Source organism: Ricinus communis, chromosome 5, assembly GCF_019578655.1.
Source record: "Ricinus communis isolate WT05 ecotype wild-type chromosome 5, ASM1957865v1, whole genome shotgun sequence".
Classification (NCBI taxonomy): Eukaryota; Viridiplantae; Streptophyta; class Magnoliopsida; order Malpighiales; family Euphorbiaceae; genus Ricinus; species Ricinus communis.
Window position 1 is genome coordinate 30,438,254 of NC_063260.1, and position 18,586 is coordinate 30,456,839.

Below are 18,586 nucleotides of genomic sequence, written 5' to 3' on the forward strand. Positions count from 1 at the left end.
ATAATTTATTAGCGGCGCATATATCTCCCGCCACTAAACTCAAACAAATTAGATTTTAACAGTGAATCTTCATTCCTAAATTCAATATTATACAATAAGAATAATATTAATATTAGTGATAAAAATATTTATTCATCACTAATTAGCGCAAGAGATATTTATCAAAAATCTTACATGCTAATTTCCATTGCCAAACCATCATTAAAATAATTAAATATTAAATATTGCTAACATATCTTACCACTGGACTAATAATGAAATTTCTTAATCGTTATAACTTTTACAATGTTGATTTTTTCATAATCCGGTGATGTCGTCTATTATTAAAATTTGTTGCTATTTTTATGATTTCTTTCTTGGATTACTCGTTAGATTGACATCAATAGGGTTAGATTTGTCGCTAGAGCATATCCAATATTCAATTTGCCTTTTATTTTAAAGAGAATAATTTTTATAATAAAAAATATAGTTAATATATTATTTTTTATAATTAAAGTTAGTGTTTAATTAAAAATATAACTTGTAAATTAATACTATATAATTATAGATAAGCTTAAATTCTATGTATTAAAAATAAATATAAATATCAAAATAAAAAATCTTATATGTCTAAAATTAAACAAATTAGATTCACATCAATAGAGTTAGATTTGTCGTTAGAGTATATTCAATATTTAATTTACTTTTTATTTTAAATAGTATAATTTTTATAATAAAAATATAATTAATATATTATTTTTTAAAATTAGAGTCAGTGTTTAATAAAAAATACAATTTATGAATCAATAAAATTAATAGAATTATAGATAACCTTGAATTCTATGTGTCAAAAGAAAATATATAATCCACTATTTTACTCTGAACTTTATTATAATGTGTTTTCTATAAAAAGAATAGGTGGGTGACATAAACCTATTTTTCACATACTTTCTCATTTTATTTAAAATATGAAAAAATTCCACAAAAACAAAATATGAAACTTTTATTTTCTTTTTAAATATCATTATAAAAAATTTAACTTTCTTTTATATTTAAAATTAATTCAATACCTCCAATAATTAATTATTACAACAAGTGATAAGGGAACCTGCCGCAGAGTGCAAACCATTGTTAAGAAAAGAATGATGAAAGAAGCTCTTAACTAATTTGCAACCATGGGTATGCAATGTAATATAAAAGAAAGAAAAATCACTTTCATTCTCAAAGGTGGATCAGGGCTGACGCTTGCTTACATTGTTTTTCAGATTTATGGTAGTCACCCATGTCATGTTTTTTTATATATTTTCTTTCTTAAACTGTATTTGGATTGAATTAAAAAGTTAAAAGAATTTCAAATTTCAAATAATAAGTTAGGAAAATAAAGAGTATATATGTGTTTTGAGGATAAAATAGTTGAAAGTTTAATTCCAAACTCCAAGTTCAGAAATTTAAGATATTTGCAATTATAGGTTAAATCTTTTTTTTTTTTAAATGGGTTGAGAATTCAATAAATTCCAAATGATAAAGAAAAATAACATAATTAAGTTTCAGCAGTACATTTCTGACAGAATTCCATATATAATTGGATATCGAAATCATAACATATCAGAAATTTATGAAGTGATTCTTTGCCCATCTCCCTTCTTTTAAAGGCAAAATCATAAAAACAAAAAAAAGGAATGAATTCAGATTAGGTTGCACTGAATATGCATAGATCCAATACTACAAAACAAGAAATTCTGAAAAAAAGTTAAATGTAAAAAATCAATTATTATATCAACAAGTAATTATCCAATCGTATTTAAAATTTAATTTTTTTTATTATTTATTGAATCATCCGTCGCTCCTTTATTTCGAAAATATGATAAAAAAATTTCGAACAAATAAAGTTCCAAGTTTCAAGCAAATAATTAATAAACACACAAGCAACACAAAATTAATTAAATGGAGCAGCTAAGAAATAAAGCAAATAATGAGAGCACAACAAAAATTAACAAAATGGAGCAGTTGATACATTTGGTCTCTTGTCTTAATGAATTTTCTAAAGGCAAACAGTTTCATTTCAATTAAAGCTTCTATTTTCTTCCTTTTAGGGTGGAAAAAGTAAGTAAGAAATGTAATATATACCATCTAACAGCAATTGTTTTTTTATTTAAAAAAAAAAAACATATCTTTTAACTCTAATTGTTTTAAATCTTTTAAATGGCATTATAATACATCTTAATTGTTTTGCTATTAATTTATGAACTTTGAATAATGTTCTTTAAAAAGTTTCTTAAGTTGAAAAGGACAAATTTGAGTGATATTTCAGTCGATGCTTATTGATAAGGAATGTTTCTGAAAAAGGCAATCCAAATCATGTGATGATTATAAAGAAAAGATTTCATTCACGTTCGAAATGCCCACTTAAATCAAAATACACTTATAATTCTATAAGAAACTATATATATATATATATTATTTTAGATAATTTAATATATAAATTTATAAAAATAATAATAATAATAATAAAAGAAAATGCAAGGCAGAAAAGGGAGGTGACGCGAGTCATGTGGGTTGTCTTGATGCACGGTGAGGCAGTGGGTACGCCAGACAGTGAATGAGGAGGCGTTGCAGGAAACCGTAGTCCGTAATAATGACGAAGTGAGAAAACGGTGCAGTTTTAAGCTAACTAACAAGCAAGTGTGAAGTAAGCATCCCGTGCTCGCTCGTCATTCGTGACACTCACGCTCCCAAAATGTTTCTCTTTTTAAGTTAGCGGCTCAGCTATTGTTAGCCAAGCCACACTCCCAGCCCTATTATATGTTTGTTAACTAATGTTGAATTCTTATAATAATAATTGCTCGAATTTTCCATTGCCATTCGTTGTGAAAGAAATGCCAAATTCGTACTCCATGCTTCTTTTAAGAGAATAATAATTTATAATTATCATAAAATGCAGTTATTTAATGTTCTAACAATTACCAATTAATATTTATTAAAAAAATTAGATTACTTCCATTGTCTCCTAAATAAAAAAATTAACTATTCACATCTAAATAATTTGCACATAAAATAGACTTTTATGTTCATTTGATTTTAAATATATTAATATATACAGCATAAGTTTTTTTTTTATTGATATTAAAAACGAAACTCAAATTCTTGGTGGGGGGTGTCAATTAATTTCATATGATAAATCTTTGGGACCATGTAATTTGTTGTGGATTGAAGGGGACAATTGCTTCGTATAGGGATACAAAATGAGACACAAAGTCAGCCAAAAGAAAGTGGTAGGTTACCAAATATACATATATCTTTTCACCATTCTATACTCGCTAATGAAAAAAATATAAAATTTGAACATATATGATTTAATCTTCTGATATAAGATATTTTTAATAAAAGTTAAGTTGATAAGGGATAAATTGAATCATAAATAATTGATACTAAATAAATGCATTGCGATTATTAAATTATTGATATTAACAAATTTGAATATAGCATATTTAAGGTTGAACATTTAATATACTAAATCGGTGTCGATAGAAATATAGGACCCAAATGTCAAAAAGTGAAGTCAAATAATGAAATTCCATACTTTCCCAAAGCTAAATCACACTCACCCCTGGTTGAATCACCAAATTATTAATTCTATCATTTCCTTTATGTCAATACCCTAGATTTTTTGTCTGGAAGGTTTTGATTTACATGCCCAAATATTGTGAAAACAAGAAACGCAAACTGACTTCCGAAATCTACTTTGCTAATAGTTTAGCAAATTAATAATTAATGTTAACCTAACACATTTTGACTGTTTCTTCTTAATAATATTAATTAATTATGAAACAGCATTATACGTGTACTTATAAAAGGCGTGCACACGAAAAAGAAAGGTTGTACCTCCATTATATACCTATAAAGATATTGATTTTACATTAATTATAAAATAGAAAAATGGCACATTTAATTTTTCCAAGTTAATTCCTTGAATTCTGATATATATATTTTTCTTTAAAAAAGAAGAAGAAGAAGCTAATTTCTTATATACAAATATATATAAATTGGATAAAAATAATTAAAGGGCTCCATCATCAGGAAATTAGAAGTTAATAAATTGAGACACTTTTTTTTTTTTTTCATTCATTTATTTATTTGAAACTTTAGCAAATGACTATTGTATAAACTCAAATGTGAACTTAATTACATAAAGTTAAGCTTGTAGAAGAATTTGAGCCACTCGTAAAGAAAATTGCACACTGGTGCAACTTTTTATCAACTTTCTCTCGAAATGAAAGTTGATTATAGAACTCATCTAATCATTAACAGTATCAATGACGATAATTGTAGATGAAGTTTTCATCTCAATTTAAGTAATTTTAAACTCGGGCCTTCCTCTTCGTTGATAGATTTGAAAGAATATGATACGAGCATTTTGTTGCTGAACTGAGAAATAATAATAAAAAGTTGTTTACTTAAGCCAAGCTGATCCACTGAACTGTGACTTGAGGCTGGGAAGAATACACATTTTGCATGAGTAGCCATTAATAGATGCTCCGTGTATGTGTTTGTAGGTTTAGTGTTTTCAACTCATTAGCTTATATCACAAGGCTTCATATATTAACTGAACTACCAAAAAAATTACTTCTCTAATATTGCTGTCACACTCAATTGTTTCTTCTGTTAACTCTTTTCTTCTCTAGCACCCCCCTTCAACCCTATCACAACTCAAGAATATGGGTTTTCTAGAGACCGAAGAGAGGAGGATGGTGATGGAATTTGAGATGGAAGAAATCAAGCGCATCTTAGTTGCATGCTCTGCAAGAAAAGACGACCAACAATTCAAAGAGCCGCGTGTTTCTTCCTCAGAAATGATTGGCGACTGTGATAAGTCTGTTTGTGTTACCAGTGGTGTTTCTTTTCTGGGCCTCGCTATTGTTAATCGCCTTTTGCGCCGTGGCTACTCTGTCAAAATTATCGTTCATACTGAAGGTGATCATCGTTTCTTCATTTCTACTCCATCTACAATTCTTTTTCTTTTTCTTTTCTTTCTTGGAAAAGATAATCATTGTTAAAATGATTCTAAATACGTCAGTTGTACCTATAAAGTTCGACTAACTAATCAAGGTCCAGTAATTCAGTAATCAGGCTGAATATTATGTCACTAAACTTTAGTTTATGCACTGCTAATGTTTGTTTTGTGTGTGCGTGTGGCAAACTCTTGACGAAGGAAAGTGAGTAATGGATGAAATAATGGACTGGTGTACCTTTCGTTTTTTAATTTTATTTGCTTGGGTTGGCCTGAAAATGCAGAGGAAATGGAGAAATTAAGGGAGTTAGAAACTTCAGGAGAGATGAGGTCAAGCAACAGTAGCATCAAAGCAGTAATGGCTAAACTGACAGAAATAGAAAGTCTACTGGATGCATTTGATGGCTGTCGTGGCGTCTTTCACACCTCTGCATTTACCGACCCTGCTGGCCTCTCTGGCTATACAGTGAGTTCCTTTCATTCTCATTATCCTGACGCAGTGGACTTCTATTTACCCTTACATCTCTACTATCTACTTTAGTATGTAGTTACTGAAGATTAAATATCGATGTATATATATAGGCCAATGCATTAATAATTACGTACCTAATAAATTGTTATGTTTCCACAGAGCAACTTTTTCCTAATAAATCGTTACCTTTTAAATTCTTTAGAAAATGAATGAATTTATACTGAGATATTAGTTACCCATTTTGTAGAATTACATAGACATGACTAATTATACTCAAATATATCTGGTTCATGGTAAGATGAGTAAATTATCTGTCATTTTTAGATTCTCTTGTGTTACTGATTAGCATCAGTCTTTGCTACTGAGCCAATGCCTTCCAAATTACCTAGAATTCTTCTCCTCCCCTCCTAATTCCTTCCCTTATGGTAATATGGTAATATGTCCTTGTATGTGGGTTTTCATAGATTTGGACATAGCTAGTAAGTAGTTCCATATCTAAGTCCTATGATTAAGGACACACCAACCCTCTTGGCAACAATTTCTCCTCCTTGTCATAGGGCTTCCCTTTGGTTGCATTATATTGTGATAAAATTTTCTTTGCATTCTTCTTTGATGCCCTTTTTTCCGCTTCCCCTCTTGTAATTGGAATTCTATTCTCATATTAAAATTCATTAAATAAAATTGAATTCTATTTACTACTAACTAATAGCCAGTGTACTAGCATGAGGGCATCAGCTTAGCCCCACTCAACCAATTTGTCTAGAAGAGGATGTCATTTAACAGAGAACGACCACAGTTATTGTAGTAGGTTCCACTTTATCAGATGAATGCGACATGTGTAGATGGAAGGTGACATGAATTCAAAACTGACTCTTCGAGTCTTTTTCTTCTTTTAACCAGGGCCCTGGTCCAAACTGTTTGATTCAGTTTCTTCTATTATTATTATTTTATTGCTATTGCACTCGAATTCTTAAGTCCCCATTGAATTTCAGTGTACTTTTGAACTCCAGAGGATTAGTTTGCAAGTCCTTTTCTAATTGCATCATCATCATCTTTCGGTTCCCCCTTCTACGCTTTACCATCAAGTAAATTCTTAAATATAGAAATTCATTTCTTAAATAAAACCAATAACAACTCTTAATTTGTATTTATTGTTTTTACTCCCTCAGAAATCCATGGCTGAAGTAGAAGTGAAGGCATGTGAGAATGTGATCATGGCATGTTCAAGAACACCATCAGTTAGGCACTGTGTGCTCACTTCCTCACTTTTAGCCTGCATATGGAGAGATGGCTTTTCACAAGATCTTTCCCCTGTAATCAACCATGACTCCTGGAGCGACGAATCACTTTGTGCGGATAAAAAGGTACGAACCAACCCAAACTGCATCCTTGCGTGATCTGTATGTGTTTCTGAGAGTTTTACAAGCTAGACAAAATGTCCTAAAAAATATGCAGCTCTGGTATGCCTTGGGTAAGCTGAGAGCAGAGAAGGCTGCTTGGAGAATTGCGAAGGAGAAAGGTTTAAAATTGGCGACTATCTGTCCAGGTCTCATCACAGGTCCAGACTTCTTTCACAGAAATCCAACAGCAACAATCGCTTACCTTAAAGGTATATTGCCACGGTTTCCAAATTTGTTTCAGAAATTAATATAAGCCGGTACCTTTTGCGGAACTGAAAATGCTGGAACTGCAGGAGCTCAAGAAATGTTTGGAGATGGCCTCCTGGCAACTACTGATGTGATGAAACTAGCAGAGGCACAAGCGTGCGTGTTGGAGGGAATGGACAAGAGAGCGTTCGGAAGGTACATTTGCTTTGATAATATCATTGAGAGGAAAGATGAAGCAGAAAAACTGGCAAAAGAGATTGGAATGCCTGCAAACAAGATATGTGGGACTTCAACCGACAATACTCCGGCTCGATTCGAGCTATCAAATAAAAAGCTTTTAAATCTCATGTCAAGAACACTTCGCACTTGTTTTAACCAAAGCTAGAAAAGTGGCTCTTCCTGTTTCATGTAACCAGCTTCCTGCCTTCTGCTTCTTATTTTTGATGTGTGGGCATATAAACAACGCTTTTATACAACTGTCTGCCACAACTTTTTTAAGTAGCGCCTTTATTTTTTCTACAATTATTTACCAAATTTGAGGGAACTGAACAGTCTTTGGGAAAGCAAACGTAAATTATGTAAATTGATACACAATAAATGCGCATCAACATGAGTGATTGAGTATTTTCCAATTTTTTTTACTATTAACTAACAAAATTATATCATTTTCTAATTAAAATTTAACTTTTATTATTTTTAATTAATACTTATTTCATTTAAAAATCACTTTTTCTTTTCGCATTGATAAGGATAAATGTGTTACTAATATGACTATTTCATATAAAATTAATCTTTGGATTCAGAACTTTATATTTATTTGCAATATAAAATAAATACAAATTACATAATTTTTTATAGCCATTTTAAATATTATATTTTGATATTTTAATTTTTTTTCAAAATTCATGAATAAAAATAATGTTAAACTCACCAGTAATCGTACTTGATAATTTTAATTTTGTTAATTTTTTTAAAAAATTTACTAAGGATATTGAAATAATGTAAAGGTTCAAACAAGTTTTACAAACAATTTTTACTAAACTTAATATTTTTATACAATTATCATCAATAAATCATTACAAAGATAATTTATTTTCAATGTCTGAGTGCTTTCCTTTTAAAAGACATAATAATATTAGAGTATTAATATGTTTCTCTATTAATTTTTTAAAAATATTCGAATTAAGCATGCCTCCTTTACAATTAAAAATCATTGAATTATTAAATAAATAACACTAATTAATAATACCACTGTATTATTAAAAATATGGTCTAATTTTTTCTCATAATCTAAATTATAATTTAATTATTGAAGAACTACTTATTAGTCGATAGTAAAAAACAATCAAAAAACCAAAAATATATTTATTTATTAAGTTTTCTACATATAGAATGTATAAAATAGGGGTGAAATTCGGCACACCAAAAGGCACTTTTTCCATCCAATGACCGCTTTCAATTAGATCATCAGTTTGATGGATTTCTTTTCTTACCCATAGACATAAACACCACCATTGCAGCAGGACCTGGCAATCAAGATTCTTCATATGTATTTTTCTACGATTTGCAATACCTATGCCGATTTGATCATATGGTACTCTGCCCATTATTATTATATAATTACACGTTAGAGTACCAGATGAACAGATCAACAAGAGTTCTATATTTTTTCACTTCATTATGACAGCACTGATAACTATAAAAGAAAAAGGAGCAGATTTTGCATCCAATTCACAGAAGAAAAAAAAAAAGAAAGGGCTCAGAGAGTTGCTATCTGTGCTCAAAGAAGAGCTCTTAGAAAGAGATTCTCATACAAGAGGTGTCAGAATTAGAAGCACTCTTCATCTTTGCCCAAGAAAACGCAAAAGTAGAAAAAAAAAATAAAAATAAAAACAAAAACAATTGAAGAAGAAGAAACAGATGAGGAGGAGGAGGAGGCGGCGGATAACGCCCAATGGGGGCTTGTAGGGCATACAAACATCAGGTTTGTTCCAGTATTTATAGATTTTTTATGGACTTTCTGCGTTTTCCTTGGTCTTTTGGGCTGATGGTTTAGTTATTGAATCGAAATTGGGCCTGGTATACCAGACGCGACACGAGCCCAATCAAATCTACAAATATTTTGATTGAATGAATATAATCAACCTCGGATTTCGAGAAAGAATTCAGATAAAAAGGAAAAATAAAAAAAGTTGGTCCTCGGTAACATATTTCTCCATTTGTTTAAAGGAGGTCTGAAAGTATGAGCGCACGTGTTCACCGTCTCTCTCACGTGCATGCACTGATACCATATATTCAAAGTAAAAGCTAGCAGAGACATGTATAAATAATCGATGGGAGAAAAGAAAGAGCTAATTGATATTGAGTGAAGAGAAGAGAGACATTTTCCTATATTCGCTGTCATTGGAACTCATCAAAATACCCATATGCCCATCTGATCTTTCCTGCTTATTTTATCATTTTTTTGCCAGAGTTTTGAGTTTTTACCATTAATAAATTTGGGTTTTCTCTTATTAATTAATTAATAAAGATTTACCACTCACTGAAATAGATTATTCACATATACTGACTCCTAGATTCCTTCTGCTTTCAATTTCTCTATATGCATATATATATTAGTATAGTGACTTAGATCAGATCAAACTTCTATTTTTCTCTTGTTCCCTTACTCATACATCATACACTTAGAATCAAAAGAAGAACTAGAGAGAAGGCTATACTCTCTGTGTGTGTTTCTTCAATTGCAGTATTGATTTCTCTTGCATTTGCATGGCAGCAGTTATCAGTTACTCTTTCTTGTTCTCATTTCAAGATTCCTAAATTATAGTGTGCACAGTGAGGTGAGTTCATTTTTTCTTACATTATCTCTCTTTACTCTGTTTGGTCAAGCATGATGTTTACGTTTGCTAAGGTCTCAGTTAACATTGACACAAAATAGACACATTATGGGGTTGGTTAATCTATGATGAGCTGGTGATAGAAAGTTAAAAAGTACTTACTCTGTGCAGTGAGTTTTCGCTTACAATTAATACTGGGCATGAATGATTCATGCATGCTGGTTTTTTCTTTCCTTTTTCTTTTTCTTGATCAATTAGGCTCCCACTTCAGTACCACTGAATCAAAAACCAAGACTGATTGATAAAATGGATGTTTGTTTCTTCAACATTGTGCCAAACTAGTCATCCACATGTAGTTTCTGAAGTCCTTGGCTATCTTAGACAGTACAATTGTGTTTGGTCCTAAAATTGGCAACACATTAATCCTCTGTGTTTCGCATGCATGGCCATTGGCTAGATAGTTAGGAATAGTTATGGTGTATATTTTTTGTGGGGCTGTATTGTCAGCTCCTGTAATAGTAACGTATAATGCATAAGAATAGAGGAGCATCATTTCCTTATGAAACACTTAGACCTCACATGTCAATACTTGTCATCCTTGCTGTGCGTATGCATGTTTATCTGATTACATACAATGTCAATTTGGGATTTAGTGGATCCAATTGCGACCAATTGAATGATAACTGTACCTATTATGTTTCATGTTTTACACATATCAGTGAAAATACATGGGCACTAGTACATGTATACTGGCTTTTATTTTTCTTTTTCCTGCTTTAAAATAAAATCCTAGTTGGCTCCCACATTTTATTTAATAAAAACAATCAATTGGCTTCCACATAAGAGTTGCAAATATTATTGAAAGTAATTCCAGTTTTGATGTAGTTATTTATGGGACATCCAGTTGGATCAATACTCCAGCAGGACCCATATGAATAAATACGTTTCCTTTTTTCATTCTTTTATTTATAATGTTCAAACTTCAAATTATTAAACTAGAGAAAGTAGCATGTTGACGCGCATTGACCAATTGGTCTTTGCGCATGGTTGTTACCCTTTTCAAGTCAGAGCATTTAAGCTGTTAGATAGCAGTGTGACAGTCAGGTGTCAAGTAATAACTAATAGCAAAACAGTCATAATTAGAGTCAGTCATTGACAAGTTAATGATTCTTGATAAAAACAAAAGAAAAAAAGAAAGAAAATCCTCTAATTTTGTGTTTCTCTCTTTTTTACTCTTTAAGAGATTTTTCTTTATAGAGAACTCAAGATTATTTACCCCTTTTCTCTTTTAGCTTTGTAAGTTAAGTTTGTGGTGTAGACAACTGAAAAAGATATCACAACACAAAAAGGATGGGGTAATTGGGTAGAAAGGTAAAGTAAATACAGAGGTATACTATACACAATCACTATCTTCTGCGCATGATTAAAAGAAAAAAGAAAAAAAAAAAACTAAAAGGGTGATGTTGCAAATACATATTCTTTGACAACTCAATAGGAAGGATGAAAGGTCTCCTTTCATAGGACAGTGCAAGAATTGTTCCAAAGCCAAATTAGGAATCAGACATGAAGCTGTGTAGCATTATTTACGCAATAAAAACATTGATGGTAGCTGTTATTTCATTAACTTAGCCACTGATTTTAGTACTGTCTATTCCATTTCACATTCCATTTTCTAGCTTCCTTTTCTTACCTTTCACCTCACATCCCATCCTCATCCTCTACTTCATTTTACCTTTCTGCCCATCGCAGCAACTCAATTTCTTTGCGCCCATGATCTTTCACCAAGTACTTTCTTGTGAATTCACCATTTATTATTTCTATTATTACCTAAATATCCACATAAAAATTGACCACTTGCGATTACTTCACACACACACACACACACACACAAAACTTGCAACTGCTAGGGAAACAAATAGTTGCTTTCAGGTGACAATACCGACTACTAGTACTCAGAATCACCTTTTGTAGAGGATAGCAACAAAACCCCACCATTATTGGACAGTGTCTACTCTAGCTATCAGAATCTTTAATTGGCGCGTGACTTTATTTTATTTTCCTTTCCTCCAGAAATCTAACATTTTTAACTCTTCTTGATAAAATATGCATGAATATAATTAAAGAATCCTCACCTTTCTTGTACGTATTTTAGGGAGTAGTACTTGTATCAGAGAAACTTTTGTAGTCTATATTTCGAAACTGAAGCACTAAACGTTTCAAAAAGAGAGAGAACAGAATAGGCCAAGAAAAACCAAGTGGTTTCTTGAATGTGTATTGTAGTATACTAGTGTTTGATATTCTCGCAGTTGCAGGTTAAACAAATTATTATACACATCAAATGGAGGAGAACCCACCTCGAGTTTCACGTAATAAAGATGGGACCCATGATGCCGCATCAAAGGGTGGCGGTGGACCCACCACAAGAAGGAAGAACAGGTATAATACCAGCAGCACCGTTGATGAAGGTGGAGATCTGATAGAATGTTCAGGCAAGTATTGTCGATCATGTACTGCTGGGTTGATAGCTGATTGTGTAGCACTTTGTTGTTGTCCGTGTGCTTTGGTTAATCTCTTAGCTCTTGCTTTTGTTAAAGTACCATGGATGGTCGGTAGAAAGTGTTTGGGAAGAGTGAAAAAGAAAAGGAAATCATCATCAACAAGAAAGAAAAGAAAGTGCAAGAAAAGCTGCAGTCTTGAAGTTACTGAAGCACAGGGTCATGATCAGAGTAATACTAGTGCAGATGACGGTAGAGATGGGAATTTGAAATATAGAGGGGCAGAAGATGGAATTTTGGAAATTGTAATTGATGGGTTTGGTGAGGAAGACGATGAAACATCGCATGGTGGTGGTGTTAGTGCAAGGTTTGAGGCTGTAGAGAAGGTGTGGTTAGAGTTGTATCAGGATGGCCATTTGGGTTTTGGTAGGGTTTCCTTTACTGGTACTCAATGATAGACTCTACTTTTAATCTCCTCTCTCTCTCTCCCTATATATATATATATATATATATATATACGCGCATTGTTGGTATTAAAGTGTAATTCGTTAGTAATATTATCTTATCCATTTTGTTGATTAATATGAGCAATTAATATTAAGCATGGGGTATCAGTAGAAGATTGAGTTTGTAAGGGATGATGAGAAACAAAAGACCCCTTTTTCTTTTTGAAGTTTTTGGCGATGTAAGAAAATTTCAGTAAACTATAATGTCAATAATGACGCGCTTAACATTAAAAATTAAGAAAAGAATCGCTACGCTGGACAGCGGAGTAAGGGGGTAGGAGATAGCGAGAGGTTTTTGGTATGATTGCTTTTGAGGGAATGATAAAAGAGAAGAAAAGACGACTATTTGCCTTAAAACTCTTGTCTCCTAGAGGAGATCACATTTTCTCTTGAGAATGGAAAGACGACACTCACAGAGAGATCACTACAGAGAAAACCTACTGTAAAAAATTGCCTTAGAGGCAGGCAGCCCAAGAACGAGGCTAAGAAGGCTGTGTATTAAAGTTAGAGAGATCCCAACAAACCAAAATATACATTTATATATTAAAAATAATTAGTGTAATAATATTGTAATCCTTCTTTGACTTTTCCTTTTTTCTTTTTCTTAAAGTTTTCATCGGAGTCTCACCACGTCATATTGAATAGGATTAGTCTTTCTCTAGATCGGAGCACTTCAAACAGTAAAACTTTTGATGAATGCCGCAATTTAAATTCAATTTCATAATCTTTGGTCAAAGGTTTGAATCTTAGGCAGTATCCACTGTATATAATTACCGTATGTGTTGGGTTTTTATTTTATTTTATTGTGTTTTAAAATAATTTAAATTAAATTTAAATGTGTGGAAATAAAATAATATGCATAGTTTTTAATCTAACTAATCTTTCCTATTTGAATCACTGCTTTAAATTTTTTAATTTAATTAAAATATCGAATTCAAATTTTAAATTTATAATTACGTTAAAATATTTTTAAAAATAATTTGCTATCTGTAAAAGTATTTACATACAGTGCTAGATTAAATATAAATTCATGTACATAATTAAAAAAATAATAATTACAGAAAGTAAATGAAAAATAAAAAAATAATATTTTTAAAATATAAAAAGTAATTAATATAATAAAAAAATATAAAAAGTATGTAGAAATTATTTAAAAATAATAATAATCCAACCTAAAAGGGTAAATAAGAATTTCATAAAAAAGACAAAAAACAGTGTCCACCCTGTCAGGCGCGCCAAATTTTATGTGAAATATGACAATTGACGCTTGCCTTAAGATGACATTATTAGCGCACGTTAGCGCATTCTTCTCTAATCGAATCTATTTTATCAATAGGTGCGCAGTACGCTTTCATCAGTTCAAAACAGACGAAGGAGAGTTACTGGAGAATCGAGAAGAGAAGAAAGAACCGGTAGAGCGACTCAGTGAGCTGAGAACTAAATAATGGGAAGTAGTGAACCGACTCGGATAATGATAGGAGTGAACGAGTCAACAATAAAAGGATATCCACATCCATCTATAAGTAGCAAAGGAGCATTTGATTGGACACTTTCAAAGATCGTACGCTCTAATACGAGTGCTTTTAAGCTTCTCTTTCTCCATGTCCAAGTTCCTGATGAAGACGGTTCTCTCTCTCTCTCTCTCTCTCTCTCTCTCTCTCTCGGGTTTTTGAGTTATGCGTTTTCGATTATTTTGATCGTCTATTTTGAGCACTGAAATTACTACTTTTCTTCTTGCTATATTTATTTTGAACAATTCAGAATCTAGGTATTTCATTTTATGGATTACTGCGTTTTTCTTTTTTATGTTTGATATATTGTGTTGGTTTGTGGTGATGAGATTATTAAATTCTTTTTTCAAAATTTAATTTTTTCTTTTTGTGTTTTGGTGTAGGGTTATGAAATTTAAATTTTTTTATTTAACTCTACTTGTTTAAAATAAATAACGTGTTAAGTTCCGATTTCTTGCAAAATCATGTCAAGTTTGATTGCTTGCGTACCTATTCTCTAACGTAGTTGTCAAAATATGAGCATCTGATTAGTTAATTTAGATCAACTGTTAAGTAGATGTTATTATAACCATCATGTCTGATTGAATTTGAAAAGTTACAGACTCTATTGGTGATAATTAAGGAGTTTATTTATTTTTATCTTTTTATGTGTCTCTTCTTAGTGTGTAATTACAGCATTTCAGTTTGCTTGAGGCTGAAACTGCTATGTTGTGGTTTGATATCAAGATTTGGATAATGGATTTGGATTTGTGCCAAATACTTTGTTTGGGGAACACAAAGATTTGTTTGATAAGGATTGAAATAACACTTAACCATATGTCATTTATAATTCTTATATTCAAGATTTAATTTTTCAAATTTCAGATTCAATTGCATGAACTCCAAATACAATCTAATATATCATGCATATACCCTATACACTAGACTTGTATGTAGTCATTAAAGTTTGTCCCGCTTTAGATTATTCTTTAAGGATGTTTTGCTAGTACCACTCTTTGTGGATTGAGTACTGTTCTTTAAGTGTTTACTTGCCACCTCATTTTTCTCTAAATTTCTAACTAGCAAGAAGATAGAATAAAATTTGATTATTGGGGACACTAAAGATGTTATTAGTTGGTAATAAGATGTAGACATATCAAATTATCCACATGTAAAAGCATCATGTAGACAAGGGAATAACTATTGTAATCCATGTTATTGTAACCTGTTACTAACTCTGGTGCTCAGTTATTTGATCGCTTCTGTTTCTCTGTACTTGTTTTGATGGGGAAGTTGAGCTTTGGCACAGTGATAAGCTTCCTCTATCAACAGATGAGTACAGCCCAAACCACATGATAACATGTACTGCAGAGGGAGGGCTGTAAACATATGATAATAATCTTGAGAGCTTGAATATTGGTAATAAGATATAGGCATATCAAAGTTGTGGAGTTTATTTAGATCCTTCAGTAGGTTTCACTCTTGTGCTTTTCAAGTTCGTTGCTCATTCCTTCCTAAATTTGCATTTCCTTTGCATCGTGTTTGGTTCAAACCTTATGTGGAATTTGTTTCATTTACAAATAAATTTTTAATAAAATACATCAGCAGATAACTTTGGGGTTAAATATGCTGTTTAATAAATGTAAAGTTCATTTTAAATGAAATGAATCATGTGTTTATTAAAGATGCCCTTTATATATAGTATATTGTAAGTTTAAGTATTCTTTTCTTCTTTTAAAATGGTTAAGATAAGAGAGAGAGAGAGAGAGAGAGATAAGATATTTGAATTAAGGGTAATTTTTTTCATAGTAGACAAAACTCATTAGTTTTCAATTTATATTTAGAAATTCTACGGAACTAGAATTTGATTTAGTTATAACCAATTCCATGAATTGAGATAGAATATTGAATGAAATTTTGTTTATACCAACACACTAAATTTGGATTTAAAAATGAATTCCAAATAAATTTGCGGATTTCCTTCACAGCAAACACTATGTTAATAGCTTGGATATAAGGAACATTACTTGCTAAATGCTGTCTTATGTTTTTTCTAGGCTTTCATGATATGGATAGCATTTATGCATCTCCTGATGATTTTAAATCCATGAAGCAGAGGGACAAGGTGCAAGGACTTCATCTGCTGGAGTACTTCGTTAATAGATGTCATCAGATTGGGGTAACAGAATACACCATTTGCACATGTGCTTCATATGAAATCTGGGCATGACATTTAACTCAGTTCCTACTGTTTTTATACTTTATTGTAATGCCTTGTCCATGTTTCTGAGTTTAAGTTAGACTAACAACATTGAGAGCATTATTTTATAATAGCTTCTACTAGAGTTAGTCTTTTACCAGTTTCAACTGCATTACTTAGGTTGTTTGTGAAGCATGGATCAAGAGAGGTGATCCCAAGGAAGTAATCTGCCATGAAGTGAAAAGAGTCCAGCCAGATCTCCTGGTTCTGGGAAGTCGGGGTCTTGGTCCTTTCCAGAGGTACAATCACTCATTTTGTTCACAGAACGGCATTTTCCCTTGTTCTATAGTAGATTGCAATGTATTGATGATAATACCTGACTTCTTTCCTGCACACAATTGATTTATTCATTTTGCCTTTCAGAATGGGTTATGGTTGTAGTCAAAAGAATCGCCATATACCAAGAATTTTTCACTGTGCTGATATAATTTGCAGGGTTTTTGTTGGAACTGTGAGCGAATTTTGTCAGAAGCATGCTGAGTGCCCTGTTATCTCAATCAAACGTAGAGCCGAGGAAATTCCTCAGGATCCTGTTGATGACTGACTTTGTCATTCTCAGAATGACCTTTTCCTTTTTTATTGATAAACTCCGTGAAAGGTCATTTGTGTTGATAAACTCTGACTCTAGGAATGGTATGCTCGGTGTTGATGTGGGAAAACTAGATGGATTTGTTAACAAATGTTATATTTCTTCTTTGGTGCACTCTGCTGTTTGTGAAGAAACACGGACTTTGCCTGTTTGTTGGAAATATAATTTGCTCAAATGTTTCCTGGGCACTTCCTGTAGCTTCCTTATGTTAGCCTTATCCTATCGTAGCAAGTTGCAGTCTCAGTGCTGTTAAAAAATTTAACAGTTTGGTGTCAGATAGTGTCGATTGAGGGAATGTAAGGAATCTGAGAATATCCACTGGTCGCTTTCTGCGTCCCTTTAAGTTGGTTTCCCCTCAATTTCAATGCCGGTATATTTTCCTTCATTATTTTCACTCATTTTTCTCTCTTCTTTGTCATTCATATTTGTTATCCCAAGTGTTTGTCGTAACTGTGAAGAGAAGCTGGTAGCTGGTAGTCTTTGAGAAAAAGATACAACTCCCTCGCCTTATTATTGTTAATTTTCCCCATTTTGAGCAGAGTTTCACTTCATCATTGATTCGTTGAACAGCTTAACACCTGCCAAATACAAACTAACTGCAGTATTGAATTGGGATATGCCTGGGATGCTTCAGAATTGAAAAGAAGAAAATGTATTCTAAAATCAGAATTTTATTCTCTGCGCTCGGAGTTAGATTTAAATCTATGCAATAATTATATATTTAAATAACATAACTTGTGATTATACAATGATTTCAATACTTAAATGACGTAACCTTTTCAGTTTACATATCCATTTAATTTCTGAAGTAATCCCTGTTGCTGATTTGGCATTCATGCTCTGGAATGCTTAAAGGGGTAACATCAATAGATTAAATACCATTGAGCTCTATCTCTATGAGATAGAAGGAATAGAACAGCAAGCAGATGTGGCCCGTGCCCTGGAACCAGAGTTGGTTTGTGTTTCGCAACATAGAAAGGCGACCCGAGAATACTTGCGGGAATCCTCGGAAGGCATGGGCATGGGCATGAGATCAAATCGGGTTGTTTTGATTTCAATTTTGCCTGTAAGTATAAGCATATTGCTTACAAGTTTTACATTTATGTAATGATCAGGATGATCCATCTGGATTTGTGGAAGTAATCACAAACAGAACGGATCGCTTAAAGAGAAAACCATCACATTCCAGGAAATGTTATTGAGCATTTACCTGCAGAAACTCTTCATAGATGCATGAGAGGGGCTGACATGGCCAGCCAATTTATTCAGGTTTTAATTTAGGGAAAATTTGTCCACATCATCCAAATAACTAAGTAATTCTTACACAAACAAATCTTTTGCAA

The 18,586-nt window shown here is 32.1% G+C and overlaps 3 protein-coding genes and 1 non-coding gene across 6 annotated transcripts; 3 read left to right on the forward strand and 1 right to left on the reverse strand.

The window, feature by feature from the left end:
• The first annotated feature begins 4,466 nt into the window (after nucleotides 1–4,466).
• LOC8289802 (cinnamoyl-CoA reductase-like SNL6) lies at nucleotides 4,467–7,564 on the forward strand. Its single transcript, XM_002524605.4, has 5 exons — nucleotides 4,467–4,950; nucleotides 5,272–5,453; nucleotides 6,629–6,823; nucleotides 6,915–7,068; nucleotides 7,153–7,564. Exons 1-5 carry the CDS (start codon nucleotides 4,695–4,697, stop codon nucleotides 7,449–7,451), a joined length of 1,086 nt encoding a protein of 361 aa, XP_002524651.1. The 5' UTR covers nucleotides 4,467–4,694; the 3' UTR covers nucleotides 7,452–7,564.
• A 1,258-nt stretch (nucleotides 7,565–8,822) lies between these two features.
• Nucleotides 8,823–8,918, reverse strand: LOC112535689. The gene has a single exon (XR_003079769.1). It is a non-coding gene; the product is annotated as a small nucleolar RNA snoR1 (small nucleolar RNA).
• A 772-nt stretch (nucleotides 8,919–9,690) lies between these two features.
• LOC8289803 lies at nucleotides 9,691–12,980 on the forward strand. 3 transcript variants are annotated; one of them, XM_015722675.3, is made up of 2 exons: nucleotides 9,691–9,906; nucleotides 12,210–12,980. In XM_015722675.3, exon 2 carries the CDS (start codon nucleotides 12,242–12,244, stop codon nucleotides 12,851–12,853), a length of 612 nt encoding a protein of 203 aa, XP_015578161.1. In that variant the 5' UTR covers nucleotides 9,691–9,906; nucleotides 12,210–12,241; the 3' UTR covers nucleotides 12,854–12,980. The 3 variants fall into 3 exon arrangements, with proteins under 3 accessions (XP_015578161.1, XP_002524652.1, XP_048229704.1); XM_002524606.4 differs by having other exon boundaries at nucleotides 12,216–12,980; XM_048373747.1 differs by lacking the exon at nucleotides 9,691–9,906 and adding an exon at nucleotides 9,931–11,688.
• Nucleotides 12,981–14,249: 1,269 nt separating this feature from the next.
• On the forward strand, nucleotides 14,250–17,440 carry LOC8289804 (universal stress protein A-like protein). Its single transcript, XM_048373748.1, has 4 exons — nucleotides 14,250–14,529; nucleotides 16,452–16,573; nucleotides 16,775–16,893; nucleotides 17,090–17,440. The coding sequence occupies exons 1-4, from the start codon at nucleotides 14,349–14,351 to the stop codon at nucleotides 17,196–17,198; spliced, it is 531 nt and encodes a 176-aa protein (XP_048229705.1). The 5' UTR covers nucleotides 14,250–14,348; the 3' UTR covers nucleotides 17,199–17,440.
• The last annotated feature ends 1,146 nt before the right edge of the window (nucleotides 17,441–18,586 follow it).